This window comes from Tetrao urogallus, assembly GCF_951394365.1.
Source record: "Tetrao urogallus genome assembly, chromosome: 4".
Taxonomy (NCBI): domain Eukaryota; kingdom Metazoa; phylum Chordata; class Aves; order Galliformes; family Phasianidae; genus Tetrao; species Tetrao urogallus.
Genome location: NC_136817.1, coordinates 69,811,323 through 69,832,680, shown reverse-complemented (window position 1 = coordinate 69,832,680; position 21,358 = coordinate 69,811,323). Strand labels below are relative to the sequence as shown.

Here is a 21,358-nt window from a genome sequence, read left to right as displayed (position 1 = left end):
CAGAATGTGGTGAGCCTCCTCCTGCACGTGCCTTGTGCTGCTCCCAGGGCAGGGGACGGACCAATGGACAACAAGGGGACAGGCAGTAGGGTTGGAGCCCAACTCCAAAGTTGGGTTTCAACTCTGCTGCCCATATATATATATATATAAAAGTATAAAAAAATATTACATATATGCAATGCACCGATAGTCAGCACAATGTTGTGGGAGACGTAGAGCCAACCCTCTTCTCTCCAGCCCCATAGCACGCTCCACAAGCACTGCTGACACACGTGGTAGGTACTCTGCAATGCAACGGCCATGGAGGATTTTGGAGATGTTTAGGAACTGTGCAAGAAAAGCCCCTTTGCTTTCCAAATGCCAGGCTGAGTTGGAAGAACCAAGAGCTTGGGAAAGGCTGTGTCAGGAGGCAGAAGAGTCTTCCTCAGCAGAAGCTATCCATCCCATCTTCTGATACACGAAATAAGACAAGTTTGATGGGATTTGTAGAGGACATGACAAACCCGGGCTCATTTAGACTGATTGTCACTTGTTGGGCTGCGCAGCTGGGTTTGACCCGAGCCGTAATCCCCAAGTGCTGCTCTTCTGACATCCCTGAGGCCACTCCTTGCCCACGGAGCAGGATCTCTCTCTCCCATTTCATAGGGCAGCATGTATTAGGAACCCTGCAGCCTGCTCTCCTCCAAGCAGCGCCGCTGGCATTGCATGCTGCCTGCTCACCCCCCGCCGCACATCACTCGCTCCATCTGCAGACCCTGCAGGTAGCTGGAGCTCACTAGCTTTGATCAGTAATTATGATGCAAGACCAAATCCTTGCACAAACCATCCCACTACAAAGCCTCGGTCACTCCCCTCCCCGAAGAAGAAAAAGACTGAGATCAATGAGTTTTGCAGCATTGCAGCAGAACGGCTGCGGCAGCTGCAAAACCCACCTTGGAGGCTTCTGGTCCACTCAGCTTTGGGCTCAGTTACACCACCAGAGCCAGCACGTATTGAAGCATGCATTAAGCACGTGCTGACTGTACATTCATCTGATCTAGTGCATTAGAAGGACTCTGCTGGGTCAAATCCAGCTGTCCCTTATGCAGGTGGAAATGCAGAACTGCTCCATGAGCTCAGCATTCCCACCGGCGCCAGGGACCAGGAGGTGTCCTATCAGTAGAAAGGATGGGGAGAGCACTGCTGGCCTCTCCTCCCCTCCAAGCTGGTATGGATGTCCACAAAACTCTCATTTTCGACGTGCAATTGTTCGATCCACACCAGCGTGGGGACAGAATCTGCTGTGCAGCTCCCACTCCCATACATTGCAACGCATCCTTCAGCATACATTCTCTGTCAGTGTACATTTGGTTTCCCCTGCTCCCCCCACCCTCCCCCAGCCCCAACGAGTTGGCATTGGCATGACAGCAACCATTGCATTTGGCCGTGCTCATCACCACCACGCCTCGTCATGATCTCAGTGGCCACATTCCAACTCTGCTCTTTATACTTTTGGGTAAAAGATACTGGAAAGCCAAATTACGGCCCCAAACTCAAGCAGGAGGAGGTTTGTGGGGTCAAGGGACCACACACCTAGGTGGGATGTGGCTCCTGTACCCAGCAGTGCCCCATCACTGCATCCAAACAAAGGACAGGTGGACTCAAAGTGGAGCAGCTTCACTTAATCCCTCATGGAACCCTACCCAGGTAGCTCAGACTGCCTTATTCACAGAGAAGACAAACCCCACCTGTTTTGCACAAAGATCCCATCCCATGCAGGGCACGTTGGCTTTCCAGGACTTTGAACCCCTTGCTGATGTGCTGGGTGGCAGCTGGGGCAGTGCTGACATGGAATCGATACAAGACACTTATCAAACACCCTGTCAAGAGCTTCAAAGCCACGCACCCGTCGGTCTGTGCAGAATGACTTTTGTGCAGTGTCAGTGCTGTGATTTAATTTGCATCGAAAACAAAATTTGCTGGGTGAAGCCTACTGCCGTGTAGTTAGGTACAGCCATGTAACCATCCCGTAAACTTCCCTCCATGCAGTGCTAGAAGTTTAGAGATCATTCCTCTGCTAGTCGTCTAAAGTGTGTTTGAATGTAGTTTCTGGCTGATGCTAAGTTAAGACTTTTAATGTTAGTTCTGTCGAGTGGTGTGAGAGGTGTCAGTTCTCCAGCAGTGTTACCCCACTCCCGCTCTCTGGGAGCAGCAGGACTATCGCTGAGCTCTAGGATTGGTGTCGTCTCGCTGCTGCGTTCTCTCCCAGTCGACATCTCATGTTTCCCCCTCTCCCTGCCCAGATCTTCTGGGTGGAGGGGTCTGCAGCTCCCACTTACAACCCCTTGTTGTAGATGACGGTCTTACTGGGGGTGGCCATTGCGATCTCCGGCTCCAGGCGAGACGTCTCGATCTGTGGAAGCAGAGGCAAAGTCAGGGTCAGCAGCGTGGAGATGGATAGAGCCATACATTGATCACAAAAATGTTTGGAAGGGACCCTGCAAGGCCATCAGGTCCCATTCCCTGCAATGAACAGGGACACCCACGGCTCATCAGGTGCTCAGAACCCTGTCCAGCCTGACCTTGGATGTCTCAGGGGATGGGACACCACCACCTCTCTGGGCAACCTCTGCCAGTGCCTCACCACCTTTACTGTAAACAACTTATTCCTTAAACCCAGTCTAAATTTCCCCTCTGTTAGTTTGAAACCATTTCCCCATGTCCTCTCTCAATGCATTCTATTAAAGAGTCCCTCCCCTTCTTTAGCAGGGTCTTTAACGTGCTTTACTCCGACTGAGCCTCAAACCACCCTTGTTCAAATGGATTTACATTGCACCAAATGATGCCACTCTCTGCCCGGCAACCTTTGAGAAATTACAGAATGTGCAGGAGCACCACACAGATCCCACCCACCATTTTCCAGGAGAAATCCTTTCATTTTCCAAAGTCAGGGCTCTCGGCACTTTTCCCAGCAAGAAGAGTCACAGCTGAACTCTGGGTGGTTTGATGTCACCAGTGTGAGACCAATTCCCACAGCCTGGAGGTGTTCAATCATAGAATCACAGAATCACAGAATGGCCTGGGTTGAAAAGGACCACGATGATCATCCGGTTCCAACCCCCTGCTGTGTGCAGGGTCACCAACCAGCAGACCAGGCTGCCCAGAGCCACATCCAGCCTGGCCTTGAATGCCTGCAGGGATGGGGCATCCACAGCCTCCTTGGGCAACCTGTTCCAGTGCCTCACCACCCTCTGGGTGAAAAACTTCCTCCTCATATCCAACCTAAACCTCCCCTGTCTCAGCTTAAAACCATTCCCCCTTGTCCTATCAAGGCCCATGGTTCTGAGGGACATGGTGGGGATGGGTTGGGCTTGATGACCTGAGAGGTCTTCCCCAACCTTAATGATGCCATGATTCTAGCATCTGTCTTCCCATCACTACCGTTTGTGCAGCCCGGACCTCACACTCAGCATCGCCAGGAAGTGCTCTGATGCACAACAGGGAAACACAGCGTGTCGTCCCTGCTCCTTCCCCCACCTCCAGGAAATTCCCATCCCCTCGCTACGCTTTCCCAGCTGGATTTCCAGGATGCCCTTCATCACGTCCCCAGGAGGAGCTGGGTGTCCCCATGCCCAAATGGGACGGGGAGCCTCACGCCGTTCGACTTTGGGGAATCCCATCCATCCCATGGTGTCGGAATGGGTGCTGCTGCTGACACAATGCGAGGGAGCCCACGTTAAAAATCGAAATGCTTTTGAAAATGTTTAACCTAGTTAGACAAATTAGCAAAAATTTGTGCAAAACAATTTAGGTATTTAAAATATTCAATGTTTTTAAAAACTGGAAAAACTGTTCTTAGCTTTCAGCTGCAAAAACCCAACAAAATATAACATCAAAGCAATCTTAACATGAGGTGCAACATAACCCTTCAGCAAAGCTGTTAAACAGCTACTGAAGCATCATGGGAAATAGCACTTCATTTATTCAAATGCACATATGTCAGGTTTTTGCACCATATGTCATTCCAAGCTATTTACAGTAATAATTAAATCTTAATCAACGTTTAACCTCTGTAAAATGTTTGAAGGGATCTAATCACCCTTCAGACTGCACTAATGAAGGAGAAATATATAAACATAAAAAGAAAATGATGCATAGATAGCACACCAGAAAGAACAGTAATTGCAAAATTGTATTTCTTTTAAATATAATCAGCAAATTATGTAAAGTAAGCCAACGAGTATTTTAAGTGAAGACATCTTGGGTGTCAGAGGTGTGATCAGCTAATTTTGTACTGCTATCCATAACAGATGTAGCATATTTTCTTTTCGTGCCATTATTAGCAACTTCACCATTTCTTTCTGTGCCGAAACACAAAGTGAAGCATTGTGATGGGAGAGCACCCAGCAAAGGTAGAGGAGAGGCAATTCTCACGTCCAACAGCACTGACAGGATCCATTTTGAGGGAGGATTAACTCTGATCTGCCTGGCTCTGACACAGCTTTTCTTCCCATTGTTTTCTTTTCCTTCTCCAAACGCAGAAGGGAAAAGCTCCTAGGCACTGAAGTTGGGTGTTTTCACCCACCAGTATGAAAACATTGTGGTGAGAGGAGCTTATCAATGACTTGGGGTTGGGTAGACCAACCCTGACCAGTTGGGTGGCCCAACCCTGACCAGGTGGATGGCAGTTGGCAGGGCTTAGGGGCATGAGATGGCTCAGAACAGCAAAACCCAAACTCTGGTTGGGATGTCTATACAGAAAGCTAATGGAGAGCCACAGAATCACAACATGGGTCCTCTGGGTCCACGAGTGTTGGACTTGCTCTCCAAAGGAAGCCCCACCGGACCCCAGATTAGAGGTCTGGAAGCAATTTCTGCAGGGAAATGATGATGGTCTGGACGTGTTGAGTCAAGAAGAGAGAAGTTGAAGGTGTAGGCACACGCAAGGAGAAAAAGCGTATTGGTCCATTCATACTGCAACGGGACGCAACTCAAAAAGCAGTGAGGAAGACTCAAGTTGGGCAGCAGAAAGAGCATCCGAGAGGGAAGGAGTGAAGTATCACCACCAGATGTTTGGGGAAGGGTTGCTGGCTCTGAGGTGGGAAAGTTTAAGCACAGATCAGATGAAGCTCAGCAAGAAAGGCTGGTTCGGAGATGAGTGTTACAGAGCTCACCTCAGCCCCTTTCTCAAGTTTAGGAAGATGTGAAATAACTTTACTGGAGAAGGACTGGTTGAAGTGGAGCAGACTGCAGATCCATTTCTGTTTTGACTTTACTAAAGCAGATACAAAGACATGGAATTCCTGCTGTAGAGTCTACGCTACATGAGCTGCAAGGGGTGCATCCCCACCAAGGAGGCAAGCACAGGAGGGACGAGTTACAAAGCACTACTGGCAGATCTGTTCATAAGAGCACTGGGAATTACTGATTCCTCACCCTGTGAAATCAAATGCAGAACAATTCATTCTCCCAATCCATCAGTTTCCTGCTAGAAATTGATATTTTGGTGCAGATTGCTGTTGTAGCTGCCCAGCATCCATCCTGGACCCGCTCAGCCAACCTTCCTCTGGACATCATGAGAGAGCACAGAGGCCTTTATGCCATGTTTCTTGTGCCTGAGCTTCAAAGAAGACCCTCACCAGGAGCTTTCTTGGTCACGACCATGATGGCAACTCCTCTAACAGGGAATGGCAATCATGAATGGTTCTCCAAGGAACAGGTTCTACACTAAATGAGAGGATCTGTCTCATCCTACACGGGGCAATCCTGTCCTTCCAAACTGAGCACCTACATGGGAACTGTGTCCACCCACTCCTCTCAGTGAGGAAGATCTACTTGTGCTGGGTCAAAGGATGCAAAGGACCAGCACCAAGATCCCTAAAAGAAGTGGGTCTTCAACAATGACACCAGAAGAGCAAGAGGGATCCAAGCTCACAACCAGTATATGGGAAATGTAGTGTATGAAGACCACTGCTGGAGAATGATGAGAAGGGGCTGGTTTGTGGGGAAAAAAAAGGTTTTGAGGCTGATGCAGCCATCAGTGCAGCACTGACCACTTGTTATCCTGGCATATCAGCACAGGGGATGATATAATGTTAGAATCACAGAATCATTAAGGTTGGAAAAGAGCTCTAAGAATCCCCAAGCCCAGCCCCACTCCACCATGCCCACTGACCACCACATCCCTCAGTGCCACATCTCCATAGTTCTGGAATACCTCCAGGGATGGTGACTTCACCACCTCCCTATGCAGTCTGTGCCAGTGCCTGACCACTCTTCCAGAGAAAAAAAATTCCTAATATCCAACCTGAACGTCCCCTGGTACAACTTAAAGCCATTACCTCTCATCGTATCACTAGTTAACTGGGAAAAGAGGTCAACTCTCCCCCTGCTACAACTTCCTTGCAGGTCACTGTAGGGAGCAGTAAGGTCTCCCTTGAGCCTCCTCTTCTCCAGACTCGACAATCCCAGCTCCTTCAGCTTCTCCTCATGAGGAAGGGGCAATTGCTGCATTTCCCAAGAGCATACTGAATGCTTTGCTATAGAGGCAAGGGCATCCTCGCTGGAGACATGGCCAAAACGGATCTCCAAACACAACCAGAAAAGAGGCACTGGCAGAGCATCCCAACACCTGAGAGTCGGAGGATGCCCTTCGTTTCCCAAAGCAAGAAAGCAAGAACGAAACAAAAAATGGTGATCTGATTTAATCAACAGTTTATAGCCCAGCATCCCCCAGGTAACGCAGGCTGACCTGGTGAAATCTACCCCCGCTGGGGGAGCAAAGCCATAGGAGTTGCACCGCGAGAGGTGATTCCCACCAGGCACGAGCTCTCTTCCCCCCATCCCTGCCTTGCAGTGGGAGCCTCCCTCTTCTCATCAGCACAGACAAGGCTAATTGGGGTGATAAAGAACTGGCTCCGAGTGCTGGCGTGGGCTGGAGGAACAAATGGTGCGGTGGTCACAGCTGGTGCTGCGGAGATGGGAGGGAGCGGGCGCAAGGCTCCGGCGGTTCCGCCAGCCCGGGGCTGTGAGCAGGGCTGTGTGTGTTTTGCATTTGCTGCTGACACGGGTGTAACGTACATGCGCGTCCGGTGAGGCAGAAGCAGGCAGAAAGCAGATGCTTTTTGTTTGGGGTTGATACTCATTTCTATCCCAGCTCGGGAAAAGGTGTAGAAAGGAATGTGCTCCTCCGAGTGCAGGGAGAGAGATAGGTCTAGGCTCGCTGCCAGGGATCCTGCGACGATATGGAAGGCAGCTAGGGGAGACAGGAGCAGATGGATTTGGCATACAGCTCATCGCTCAGCCAAAAAGAGGAGGGGGGGGGAAGAAGAAGGAAGAAAGCAGCCAGTTTTGGTAGGGGGAGGGCCAGGCAGCCTGGCGGATGCTGCATCTGGAGGAGGGGGAAGGCACGACGGGGCTGGTCGATGCGTCGCCACACTGAGGCTTGGTCATGGCTCGGTGTCTGCGAGGGTCCTCAGGGCCCTTCCAGGAGCCTTTTGCCACCTTCTCCTTATAGAGTTATAGAATATCTGGGTTGGAAAGGACCGTGAAGCTCATCCAGTTCCAACCTCCTGCCATGGGTTGGGTGCCTCCCCATCAGATCAGATCACTCATGGCCCATCCAGCCTGTCTTTGGGCACTTCCAGGGATGGGGCACCCACAGCTCTCTGGAACCTTTGCCATCAAGTCCAACTCGTGGTCCAACATAGGATCACACAAAATCATAGAACCACAGAATCATTAAATTGGAAAAGATCACTACGACCATCAAGTCCCACCATCAACTTATCACCACCATGCTCACCAGAACATGTCCCAGGCCCCAAACCCAACCTCTCACAGCGGGGTCCCAATGCTCTCTGAGCTCCAGCAGCTCAGGGCCATGCCTACAGCCCTGTGGAGCCTCTTCCACGTCTAACAGTTGCAGGACCTTTTAACATCCAGTCCCTTGGATCCTGTTGCTACCACCAGAGAGAACCAAGGCCACAGTACACTTCTGCTCATAGCTTGGTGCAGCCACAGCGTGAAACCACTGAGCTCTTCCACGGTGGGTCACACCAACCCCTTCCACCACCAGCAAATGCCCACCTAACGCAGCTCTGCACGCAGCAGAACCTCATTACTCTGGTTTATCATGCTTCCTCAGGGTCAAAAAACCACTTTCTTGCCCAAATATTATTCTTTCAGATACTTCAGATCTTCTTATTTTCATTGACGGCAGCTCCTAGTCCAGCAGCTTGCTCCAACTGATGCTGGAATGTTTACACCAAAGGTGCATTATGCAGCCATTGCCTGACATTGACTGTATCCCCATTTTCTCCACCCTCCTTGAAACAACAAGGAGGGAAGCAGAATACTTGGCTGTGCTGGCTCGTGGGGCCATTGGTTTCAGAAGGTTTCTGCTTTTTGTCATGGATGCTGTGACCACCAGCATCCATCTCGTGCTCTTAACAGGCCAAAAAGAAAAACAGAGGCTCTTTTCAGACCCAGATGGGAAAGGGTTTGAGTGTGGCCACACACAGCTCTACAACATCTGTTACAGACAAAGTACGTCAGTGGCAGCGCTCGTGCCACAAGCTATTCACACCCTATCACATCTGCTGACACCTCTGCACCGTCCCCTGGAAACGTCAGTGCTTTTAGCAAAGCACGAAACACCAAAGTGTCAGCAGCAACCTGGGTGCCATGGGGCTTCTGCCCTGCAACGAGCAGGAATATCCTCATACTCAAGAGATGTTCGGATAGAGATGTGCAACTGAGACAGCTACAGCTTAAGATGTTACCGTCCTCACCTTAAACGGGAACAACTGACCCTGCCCCGAAGCACAACAGGAGAGTCTGCAGGATTTATGGGCCAGTTATGGGACAGCACCTTCATTAAGGGGGGTTTTGCCTCCAGCTCTATGAGCACGCAGCTGCCAATGCGCGGAGCTGCAAATGAGCGCGTCACAGCTCCTCCAGGAGAAAAATTGTACGTCTTGCTTTTACATCAGAAGTAAGCAATCGGGAGGGAAAAAAGGGAAGCGCAGCATTTTAGGCTCCTGCCCATCCAGGCTGGAGCAGAGCAGTCTCAATGCCACCAGCTCCCACTGCCCAGCAGCACATCAATTTCCGGCACTGTAGGAATGACTGATGGCAGCGGTGTCAGCAGGTGGGATGATAACACAGGGCAGCAGGCACCTAGGGCTGCAAGGCAGCTCCGGGTGCTGGGCATGTCCCTGCCTGTAATACAGCTATTCGACAGTGTTTCAACCCTCAGCTCCTGCCCTCAACTTGGTCACCAAGGCACAAAGCATCCCACGATGCCAAAGAACCCTCCTGGTGTCACACAGGAGGACATTGGTGATGAGCAGGATGCTGGGATGAAAGGAACACATTCCCAGCAGTTCAGCCTTGGGCTTGGTTAGCACTGGGCTCTGCACAGTGTGCTCAAACCTTCCAGACTCCTACAACTGCTGAAAGATCAGTCCCCTCAACACCAGCTCCAAGACACTGAAAATTGAGGGGTCCAGTTGTCCAGGGAAGGAGAGGATTGCCTACAGCACCATCATAGGATCACCACAGAATGGCCTGGGTTGAAAAGGACCACAGTGATCATCCAGTTCCAACCCCCTGCTGTGTGCAGGGTCACCAACCAGCAGACCAGGCTGCCCAGAGCCACATCCAGCCTGGCCTTGAATGCCTGCAGGGATGGGGCATCCACAGCCTCCTTGGGCAACCTGTTCCAGTGCCTCACCACCCTTCTGGCTGAAAAACTTCCTCCTAATATCCAACCTAAACCTCCCCTGTCTCAGTTTAAAACCATTCTGCCTTGTCCTGTCACCATCCACCCTCGTGAACAGCCATTCCCCCTCCTGTTTATGTGCTCCCTTCAATGTTGGAAGGCCACAATGAGGTCTCCCCAGAGCCTTTTCTTCTCAAAGAGAAGAAACCCCAAGTTCTAAAACAAGCAAGCAAACAAATACAGGTTTTAAATAACAAGACCAAAAAAAAAAAAAAAAAGCCATTACCTAAAACACAACCCTGAGAACTCCCCACTGCAGAGGTGAGGGCTCTGTGGGCGTTCTGAAGTTTCCCTCTTGATGGAAGTGAGCAATTAGGCTCATCCTAGCCAGAGCCCCTCAAGCAGTTGTGTTGAGGAAGAGAGCATTTGTTGCTGCTTGGTGAGAATGCTGAACCCTGCAATTCTCCAGCTATTAAGGAGGAGCTCAATAGCTGTTCAGGATTTAGGGGTATTCTTACTGCTTTAAAGAAGCAAAGCAAGCTCCTCAGGAGCCCAAACCTTCATTGCACTTCCTTCCCTTGAAGGACCAACAGCCTCATTAGAAACAGGCTGCTAGATCCAAATGATTTAAAAAGCAATTACAGATAATTATATACACTCGTGCTAGGGAAATGTGATTAATAACCCATTCTCTGCAGTAACAACCAAGCAGGCAAGTCTGGACAACTGGTCGCCTTCCTCTGCTCGTATCCTTGATGGCTCACTTGGAGCAGTCGGAGGCAAGGTTGTTTCAGCTGAGCTAAAATGGATGTCTCTGAGCATGCAGAAAAGGATTCATGCAATAACTGGAGGCAGGGGTAAGCCAGGGAAGTGCCATGGATGGAGCCAGCTGCCCCAAAAGAAGACCAGCTGTTGGTGATCAATAAAAGAGCCCAAATTTTTCAGACTGGGCTTGTGGAAGGAAAGGAAAGGCTTTCAGGCCAAGCAGGAGCTTGGGGGATTGCCTGGAGCAGAGAGTGGGACCACATCTTTGTGCTGCCCTATAACAAGGGTAGGAATCCCAGGGGCAGCGCTTTTGGAGCTGCTCCTCTGTTTACAAGAGGTGCTGCTGAAAGGTGTCCTGAAGAAAGACAGTAATTAACAGGCCTGGAAAAAAAAAAAATGGTTTCTTTCCACAAAGTGCCTTTTAAGTATGTTTTTTTGAGCCACTTCAAGGGTTAATGTTTAGCTGTTTATCCGGAGTTGTCGGATGTCAGCTCTTTCTTTTGACTCCTAATGGCTTATAGCCATCAGGAGGTGAAGACTCCTCAAAAGAGATGGTGTCAGGAATGTTTTTTTATGCCCACCAGCACCCACACACCTGCAGGAGCCTGTGCTTGCAGGATAGATAGTTTACATACTTGAACCTGTATCCCAGGGACAGAGATATAAACATGAAACCAGATCCCATCCGACACCGCTGCTGCAGCCCCTGGGCAGCACAAAGGAGTCCATTCTCCCACACCCACTCCAATGACCACAAAAAACACCTTGGCTTGAAGCATTGCTTCCCACTACCAGCTTTGCTGGTGCAGGGTCTGATTTTAGGGCTGGCTCCCGTGAATTTTGGTGGTGAAACAAAGGGCCGCTCTCAAGAGCAGACTTCAAAAAGCTGTCACAAATCAAAGCCCCTCGGACAGGGAAGGTGAGAACAAAGGCAGAGGCTCCAAATCAATCAGAGCACTGCTCACTCGTGACCTTCCCCAGCAGAGGGATGTCACTGAGCCTCGTAATTACACTGCAAGGTGCAAACAGTTGTAAACCTCACCGCTGCTATGTGATGACCCCAGAGACCAGATCCTTCCTGCAAGCAGAGCGTGTCTGTGTTCATCCCAAAGCTTCTGCTCAGATCAAACCCTCCATGCCCTGCTCAGCCACCAGCAGTACCAGCACAGGCAGGGATTGGGGTGGCAATGCCCCTTGCTACAGGAAAAGAACTCAAATGTTCTTTTCCTTAAAGTAACATTTGGATGAGATTGAAACCTTCCCCCAGAATTGGCAGTTTAGCTCAGGGTCAGGTTCACGTTTCTTGCTCACCCCTCAGGTTGAAGCTCAGAGCAATGGTTACAACTCCTCCTGCTCAGGAGGTTGCAGACATCACACAGCCACCTTCTTGGCATGGACCTGGTGGTGCCATGGGACTGAAGTCCTGTATCCCCGTGCCATTACTGAGAGAAGGACTGAAATCAAGGCAGAATTGGGTACGGGGCACTGCTCCCACGGAGAGTCATGGCCAGGGCTGTGGTTTGGTTTGGGAGAAGGAATAACTTATTGCAAAAGGAGTTAATGATGAACACTTCAGCCCCCAGACTTCAGGTCCGTGCCCATGCTGACAGAAGTACAAGACAGATGTCCTTGCTTTGTGGTCACCGGTCTCAAACGATCAAGCAAAGGCTAAAGAGATCTCTGCATTCCACTGCTCAGCTGAGGCTTGGTCCTGTCGTGCTGAAGGAACACATGGCTCTTCTGCAATTCAAAACGAAGGTTATGGTCCTGAAGTGCCAAATATCAGTTCAGATAAGCCCTGTGAGTGACAAATTAAACTAGAGAGATTCCAGAACAAAACTAACAACTCCCTGAATACTTATTAATGGTCTGTCCCTATGAGCTGCACTGGCATAGACCAACAGGAGCCAGAATCAATGCCAAGGCTCGGGGGACAACAGGTATATCCACAAGAGCTAACAATGGGCATGGTGGTGATGATGGGTAGGTGGTTGGACTTGATGACCTCAGAGGTCTTTTCCAACCTTAGTGATTCTATCAATAAGGCTGGGCCAGTAACCCAGCTTGTGCTGGGTTTACAGGTAGAGATCTAGCTAGTTTACGACTTCCGTGGGCTGTTACTTATTTGAAAAGACAACCTAGCAACCTACATTTGAGTTCTGTGCAATCATTTCCAGTCGTGTGCAGTCATGGCAGTGTCGTCCTGCTGCTCCCCAAGCATCACCTCCTCTGCCAACACTTTCCCCTTCCAGTTGCCCTTTGTGTGAAAGGCATCACTCATTTGCCCTCCAACCTGACAGATACGAAGCCATCCTCATCAAAGAACACTTGATGCACACCCTATTAAGCATCACCCTTCATCTGTGGGCCAGAACAAAGCTCAACACATTTCTAAATGTGTTTAAATTAGTCTTCAGCCCCATCAGCATTAAACCATGTAGTGCCATGTAAACCCTGGGGGGTTCTGCTTAAGTAATGGGCATTAATGAGCTCACAAGAATCACCTCTACGTTTTCAGTTCACGTGGAAAAGACAGAAACTGTTGTCTATGTCACTAGTTACTTTGCCCTAACAGAAACAGTACATAGGGAAGAAACATCAAAAGAACCTCTTAAGTCAACGAAGGAGCATCATCTGTGTGTCAGTAGGAAGCCAAAACCTCAGGGTATGGCTTGAATCTTCTTCAGTCCTTGGCAGCCACATACAGCTGAGCTTCCAGCCTCCTGCCAGTCCTTCAGAACCTCGTGCCATTTCTTCTTTACTAAGCAGACTTCCTTTCAAGGTCAACCTTCACCCCAAGGGTAGACTTTGACCAACACACTGACGTTACCAGGCTCACCAAAAACCATTCCTCAAACCCAAAAGCAAAGAAATACCACAGAACTTCTCACTTCTCAAACAATTTTCCCCATGGCAGCTGGCAAATCCTTTCCTTTGCTTCTCATCCAAGTTGGACAAAATTACTGCAGAGAATCCCTCTTGCTCCCCTCCCCCCATGCGATGCAATCCCAAGGGAGAAATGGTTTCATGGGGACCCCCTGCTGTCTTGCATCTGATTTCCCTCCTAAGTATGGTATAGGGAAGCGTCTCGAGGGCTATGGCTGTGACCTCCATACAGCTCTTTTGTCAAGTGCCATTTCATTAAAAAATCAGCCTTTTAACTGTGGACACATTTCAACCTCACCAAATCTGCTAATTATTGACAGTTGGTGAAGAGGAGATTTCACTTGTTCCTCCTGTTAAACTGCATCTAATTAGTAATTACTGGTTCACTGTCATCTTTACTGCAATAATCCCACTGCACATTGGCTCATTAACCTTTTGCTTTTCTAAAGCAGCCTGCCAACAAGATGAAGGCTAAAACAGATTGGAAAACAATAGCTCAGCCTTGGATTTTAGGCTGTTTATTCCCCTTGTCCTGGAGATCCAAAAGGAAGATTATTTTTAAGAAAAGGCTTTCAGCTGCAATCAGCCTCATTCCAGAAGATGGCTCGTTTTGCCCCAACTGGCTACCAAGACCCTTTAAACTCAACCTGTGGTGAGGGCACGTGTGTGATGGCCAGTGGAAGGGCTTCTCTTCCATCTGCTCTTGTCTGAGCTCCACCTCTCACCTGGCTTTATCCTTCTTTTATCACCATGACACTTGGCACGGGGCAAGGTAACCTTTGCGGCCCCCCTGGAAGCTCAACAGCATCCTGTTGGATGCCGAAAAATGAATGATCTGGATGAGCAGGGACCAAAGGGAGGAAAATCAGCGGAGCAACCCCATGGTTATTTCTTTTGCTGCTACACTGAATTTCATTTGCACAAGTCCCATTTTCAGTTTGGAACTGTCACAGCTGTTTCTATTGGCAGTGCATAGCTGAGTAGGAGTTGTCAGTGGGGATGCTGTAGGATAGGCGGCTAGAAGAGAGATTCCCCGGGGGGCATGGGAGGCAGTTCAAGGTTGTGGGCTAAATGCATTAACTAGATGATTCTCCCAAACTTAACAGCAGTGAGTTATTTAATGCATATTGATGCGTTTAGGTGCTGGAGTTAACACCATGCTGGGATAAAAGCATGTTTCTGAGTGTCTTAAGCGTGCTCCGTCTCAAGGACCCGTGTCTTCGTGGCTCACACTGAAGTTTTATTTTTACAAGGTGATCTTCAGCACTGTAAGACCTAGAAAAAAAGCTCTAATTCTGGCATGCCAGCAAAGGGGATTCCATCTGTATGAAATCAAGGATGATTGGAGGTATTAGCTAGGCCCATGAGAAGGTCTGGATGCATTCTTTTTCCCAGCATGCGAAGGCTGTTCAGCTTCAGAATTTTCATTTAGGTGATACTGATGCTCCTGTATGCAATCAGAGATAAATCTTGATTTCTCTTACGCTCCTTTAAAACAGGAGCCACGGCTGAGGTACTTTGCTGTAAATCAGAATCAAAGCTGGGAAGACCACTCATTCAATGCCAGGTCATGCGAGCAGAGCATGACCACGGTGCTTTGAGGTTGGCAGGTATTTGGCAAGCAGGGAAGGGGCATTTAGTTGACACTTGATAATAATTCTGCATTCATATGGGACATACATTAGATCTATCACGAGGATACTTGATTCTGCTTGCAAACTCACCCCAAGTTTGAAACATGCTCTGAATAGAGAGGATCCAATGTAGCCAGTCAAGCTCCCATGCTAAAACAAGAACTTGATAACACATCAGCTTCTGTGTTTGCCCTCTGACTAAAGAAAATGGACTGTGAGTGAGTGATTAAGGGCAGAATTTGGCTCATTCACAATTCCTGAAAGGCTTGCTGCTCAGACCACAATCATATTTTTGGAACAGAAAACACCTATTGCATCTTGTCATTAATAATTTACTCGCTGAGCAGAGCTCATCACAACAGCATCATCTTGGTTGTGCTGTACTCACAGCTGCTTCACCTGCTGCAGTTATAAAGAAAAGCAAATACACACATGAAGACATACGTACTGATGTCCATACACACCCAGAGAGGTGAATGCTCAAACACCCAATGGTTCTGGAAGGACTGTTTTAGATAAGTCATCAGGTGGTCCCATGTGGAGCCACGGGTCAGACACGATGATCCTTAGGGGTCTTTTTCAACTTGGAATATTCTGTGATTCCATGTCACTGACTCTGATCAATTGAGCACCTCAGAGTTGCTGACCGCTGGGGATACGTCGGTGAGGAATGGGAGGAATGCCCTTACACATTTTCACACACATTTATAGTGATGCAAACCTAACAGGAAGACGGATCAGACAAAGGCTGCTTTGGAAAACCTGATTTCCTGGAGTGAAAAGATCTGAGGTCCAGCTGCGTGCACACAGCTCCAGCTGAGCAAGGACAAGACCCCAGCAGGTGAGGAGCTGCACCACCAGCTGTAGTGGTTTCTGTTCACTGACATGACGTGTGGGCAGGGAGCACATCATTCTGTTTGATCTACTAATCAGCACTGACTCATGTTTACACTGCAGATAACATTTCATCTGCTTTCAGAAGGTCATTTTCAAGTGATGCTGTATGGTTTTTGGTATTGCCTGATGTCTGTAATTTGTATATCCTTTATTTTTCCTGTGGGCTAGGATTCATATAGCTGTTAGCATCAACACCCTTCTCCAAGCCACAAGATCAGATGCGACGTGATATAGACTATCAGTCACTCATAAAGCTCAGTACAAAATGCAAAAGGACCTTGTGAGCTTCATTTTTACATAAAGAACTGAGATAATGAATACAATGAAAACACTGAAAATGTGCTAAATCATACAGAATTTTAGGGTCAGTTTCTTGCCTGTGTTTGAAAGAATGATTTGGTTTGGCCAAAGTTTTTAAACACGTGTGTCATCAGTGAGGAGGGAGAAAATAACAAGGAGTGCTGCTAATGGTTTGAGAAGACACAGATTCTGAGAAAGTGGTAAATAATTGTGAGACTAAGATACAGAGACCTCTAACTTGCATGGGGAACTGCAGAAAGGAAGTTGGTGTGTATTGTGTGATGGTCAAACCTGAAGTTGCCTCCGGAAGCAATGAGTGCATGGGACATCATTTTGGGGGATGAGTGGCAACGTTACTTCTGGGTTGCTTCTGGGCTCAATGACCACCTCCTGTGCTCCTGCCTCTTTGGTTTTCTCAAAGAAGGGCTTTCAGGAAAGTCCACTGCTACTTTCTTGTGGATGAAGCTCCTTTCCCTGGATCCAGGAACATAACATGGTGCTCAAGGGGAACTATGGATGTGTTCCTCCAAAAGTTGCTGGACCCGGAAAGAGCCCTCAGTCCTTCATAATGAAAACCACTGAGCAGAACTTGGGATCACAGCAGACAACTGATGGACAGGGAATTAAAGCTGAACTCATGCCAAAATGACTAACGCATGCTGTGGATGTACGAACTCAAGCACAAGCAAGCAAATCACACAGCCCTGTAACTGGTACTTGTGCAACTTCTTACTGGAATACCACGTCTGGTTCTCGTGGAAATGCTCCAAAAAGGATGTTGACTAATTAGAAAAAGTTTAAGAAAGAGCCACATGAATCATTAAAGCATCAGAAAACACGTCTTTTAGCAAGAGGCTCCAAGATTGAGATCTATTCTGTTTCTTAAACAGAAAATTAAGGGACAGTTTCATCTCAGTCTGTAAACAGCTAGAAGAACAACAGAAAATTTGTAATGTGTTTTTCAGCCTTGCAGACAAATGTGCAGCAAGATTCCCTGGCTAGAAGTTGGGCATAAACCCATCCAGACCAAAAAAAAAATGGAATTAACCAGTAGAGACCAATACCAGTACAACAGAATTGACCAGTAGAGACTGGTTTTGATCAAATCAGTTTTTGAAACAAACAGAACTTACATTGACAGATTGCCCAGGAAAGCAAAACAAGCCACAGCACTGATAAGACAATGTGAGACAACCCACTGCAGGAAGCAGCGCACTGACCTCGGACATCTGTGGGAAGAGACTGATGGCCAAGGGAAGGGCCAGGCCAAAGGCAGCGAGGCACACAAGGCTTTGGACTGGGAGAACCATCCGGGGACGGGACCTCAGGAGCGATGTCCTGGAAAGGAAAGGTTCTGTTTAAACCATCTTGCAGATAAATTAGTTCATGCCATCATCCACATGGCGTTCAACCAGACCCACTGTTCTCCTCCACAGGCGGCGCAGGTTGCTCTTAGTGGGTCCTCCCAGCTGGAGAGAGCAAGTTCAAGCTCACCCACAGAAGATCCTAGAAGATGTCATAGAATCAAAGAATCATTCAGGTTGGAAAAGACCTCCAGGATCCCCAGGCCCAATCCCAACCCATCCCACCATGCCCAATGGCCCTCAGTGCCACATCTCCATGGTTCTGGAGCACCTCCAGGGACTTAAAACAGGATCAGTTCACACGTTTCTCCCGTTTCAAAGCATCCCACAGTGGTGTCAGCTGCACCCAAGGTCATCTGGCCATGGACAGGCATTGCTTGCTTTAAGACTTTGCAGACTGTTGGGTGAGCAGAAGGAAATCAGACTCCTGAGAGACACTGTGAACATTGTCAGCCGTATCACACAGCCGTACTGCAAAAGCCATATGACTTTGTTAACGTGGTAATAAAGTAGTAAACTTGACAATACCTTAATTTGCTAAAAATGAAACATCTGCAGAGTGGGTGATAAGGATGCTTTAACACTAGCTGTCCTCGGGGGGTATCCACCAGTTCAGGAGTTGTTAAGAGCAAACGTGTAAAGATACTGCGAGGTCAGGCTCTGATAATGACCCATTAAGTGACCCTTCTGATGCAATTAACACTGAAAGTCAGGAACAAGACCTTGCTAATAGAGGATGGCAATTTGTGTATATTTAGGGATACGGGATCTCAGATGGTTCACAGACACCAAGGGTGTCACATATAATTCAGTAGGGATTTGTTCTGAAGCTAGCTGCACCCAAACTGCGGGCATTCAACTTCTTCCTACCAATCCAAAACAAATGGAACTGAGACAGCAAATTGGTGGTGATTTTTGTTTGAGCATTCGGAGCATTTTAGCAACATGGAGAGGCAGCCAGAGTTGCCAGCTCTGGCCTTTGTTCCTTAGCCCCATCGTCCATCCCCACTCTGACCATCTTGTGGATGCTGATGAGGGCATCAAACGTGGGCAGAAACCTGCAGGTCAATGCCTTTCTGCTGGGATGGCAGCACAAGAACACGTCAGGCAACATTTCCCACACTGGGGCACGCCGTCAGCCTGGGGTAAAGCCTGGGTTATTTTGCAGGTGCATCTCCCAGTGCAGCCCATGCAAGATAACAGCTTACCTCAACCCCCGCCTGCCCCGTGTTTACTGCAGGCTGCAAGCAGGCACTTGATGAATGACAACGGAGCAGCTGATGTGTGGGAACTCGTTACCCTGCTGAATGCTGTCTGTGTGTCTGCACACTCAGACTCTCCGCCCTTTGTTAGCAATCCTTGCTGAAAGCTGCCTTGAGAACTGGTGTAGTAAGGAGGGAAATGCGTAACAGGGAAGGCAAATGGGATCCAGAGCTCCTCAAACGTCTCAGCTCCTCGCTGATAAGCCATGGAGACACAACTGATCCTATTGATTTGTGCTGTGAAAGACAGGCTTCTCTTTTCCAATACTCAGCTACTTTGTTTGGCATAGAACGTGACCTAAGCAAAGCCAGTGAATGTTTGTCTGAGAAGAAGCGTCTGCTCCCTGCCTCATGCCACCAGCACTCACTAGGTGCCATAAATGAGACATCTGAGAACTGCCAGCAATGAGCTGTGATAACCTGTCCCTGGGATGCATTGTTGGAAGTGACTTACTCTGCTGCTTGAGTTGCTGTGCTCCATGAGGGCTCTCGTGGTGTGAATCGGGTCAGCCTCCTTCGAGCCTCCTGGAGCACAGCTCAGAGCCCAGACATCACCTGCACCACCCTGACACCTTCATTTGGAAGTTGCACCCTCTTCAATTACTGCCCTGTTGGGGACCTTATAATCACCCATGTAAAAATCCAACCAATTTAAAATGATCCCCAGTACAGCCCCTAGGTGTGACTTCCACGAGTGCTTCAGACTCAGGCCAGTTCAAATTACAAGGGCTAACCTCCTAATTAGGAAGAGTTATGGCTTGATTTAGAAAGGAGAGGGACCAATTAACACATGCAGTGTAATGTCTTAATTGGGATTCAGATTCTAAAATTTGTGTAGTTCAGAATAAATGACTCATAATCAGTTGAGAGGTCACTTTTCTCCTGTCCCCAGGAGCTCTGCTCTCGACACAGATCTCCAAAGAACTTTAAGTATTGCATGCTGCACTTTGTTAGCTGTCAAATGCTGTCAAATGCAATCAAAACCCTTTTTTCACCCATTAGCTTCCCCATTGGAAGTGGATGATTAGACTTTGGTCCCTGGAGGTGCTCAAGAAATGTTTAGATTCTGTACTGAGGGACATGGTCAGTGGGGCAATATTGGTGGTAGGTGGACAGCTGGACCGGATGGTCTTGGAGGTCTTCTCCAACTTTGATGACTTTATGATTCTATACTTCCTAATGGCTTCATTGCAGAGTATTATATTACAGCAGGTTAAAAAAAAATGTAATGAGTCACTATTTGTTGAAGAATTCATTAGTTTACAGTGCTGTCCTCTGTCTCGAGGAGGTCTGAACCTCCAGATCCTGATGGCCCAGCTTTGCCATTGGCATCTTCTAAAGCAGACTGCTATATTCAGAAGAGCTTGTCTTCTCTGAATTCTGCAGAAGCATAACATGAAGCTATTCCTCCACGGGAACAGTAGTTCTATACACTGTCATATGCACAAGCCACAAGTGGCAAAGCTCTGGTGAACTAAACCTTATTGGCACTCAGACTGAACAACAAAGGGATGAAAAGCCCACGTCAAGAGAAGGTGTCCTGTTGGAAGACAATAATATCCTCTGAAAGAGTGGTCAGGCTCTGGCACAGTTGCCCAGGGAGTGGAGGAGCCACCGTCCCTGGAGATGTTCCAGAACCATGGAGATGTGGCACTGAGGGACGTGGTTACAGGCATGGTGGGGATGGGTTGGGCTTCTGCAGCCTCAATGATTCCATGATTTCATATCATCTATCGTTCCTGTTTCAGATGCCAAGTTATTGACACCAACACTGCCTCTCTAGTGACCAGCATAAGCAGTCAGTGTTTATGCATTTGCCTTTGGATAGAATAAAATGGATATTTTTGCAACCCTAACCCTCCTCCCTTTCTTTCTTCTTTTTTTTTTTTCCTTAAGATTCACTCCTGCCCACAGCAAGGTGTTGCAATGAGATGGGATCCCTTCCAACCCAAGGCCATTCTATGACTCCACGACTCTTCAGCACCTTTCCAAGTCCCCTCATTCTTATTCCTTCCGCAATTTGCTTTCACCAAATGTGCCTGGTGGATAGAAACAAGCAGCACCACACCGGGCAACTTCTGGCTCATTGCTCCAAGGTAGCACACGGAAGGAGATGCCTAAACTAGCTCAACCTTACGGGTAGCATTTCAGTATGCATGAGTGTGCACGTACGTGTAGGTACACACACAGCCACACGCATGCTTGTACAGACAGTACATCTGCTCCGCAGAGACAGCGTGTTGTAGATCTTGTAAATACACCTTCATTCAACTTTCATCACATTGTTCATTAGTGGTTTAAATTTTGCATAATTTGGCAGCTGCCTCTGGCGTTTTTCAAGAGGTACTGTAATTTATTCCATATGGAAGTCAGTCGCTGTACTAAAAAGGAGTTATCGGGTTCAGTGAACCAGAGTTGTATTTGTCTAGGAGGAGGTGTCAGATGCTAAACTAAATATGACAGGAGTTAACCAAAGTCTCCCAGCTGACAGATTCTGTGGGGTTTCTGCAGTGTTTGGTGTAAACAGGTTCAAAGCTAATACATACA

The 21,358-nt window shown here is 48.2% G+C and overlaps 1 protein-coding gene across 3 annotated transcripts in view; it reads right to left on the bottom strand.

The window, feature by feature from the left end:
• Window positions 1–2,314: 2,314 nt before the first annotated feature.
• SFXN5 (sideroflexin 5) overlaps window positions 2,315–21,358 on the bottom strand; it is a gene marked incomplete at both ends in the record, with an annotated part of 75,398 nt that continues 56,354 nt past the window's right edge. For all 3 annotated transcript variants that reach the window (XM_079534395.1, XM_079534397.1, XM_079534396.1), the window contains 2 exons: window positions 2,315–2,392; window positions 17,406–17,523. In XM_079534395.1, the coding sequence (XP_079390521.1) occupies window positions 2,315–2,392; window positions 17,406–17,523 (196 nt within the window). The remainder of the gene's footprint in view (window positions 2,393–17,405; window positions 17,524–21,358) is intronic.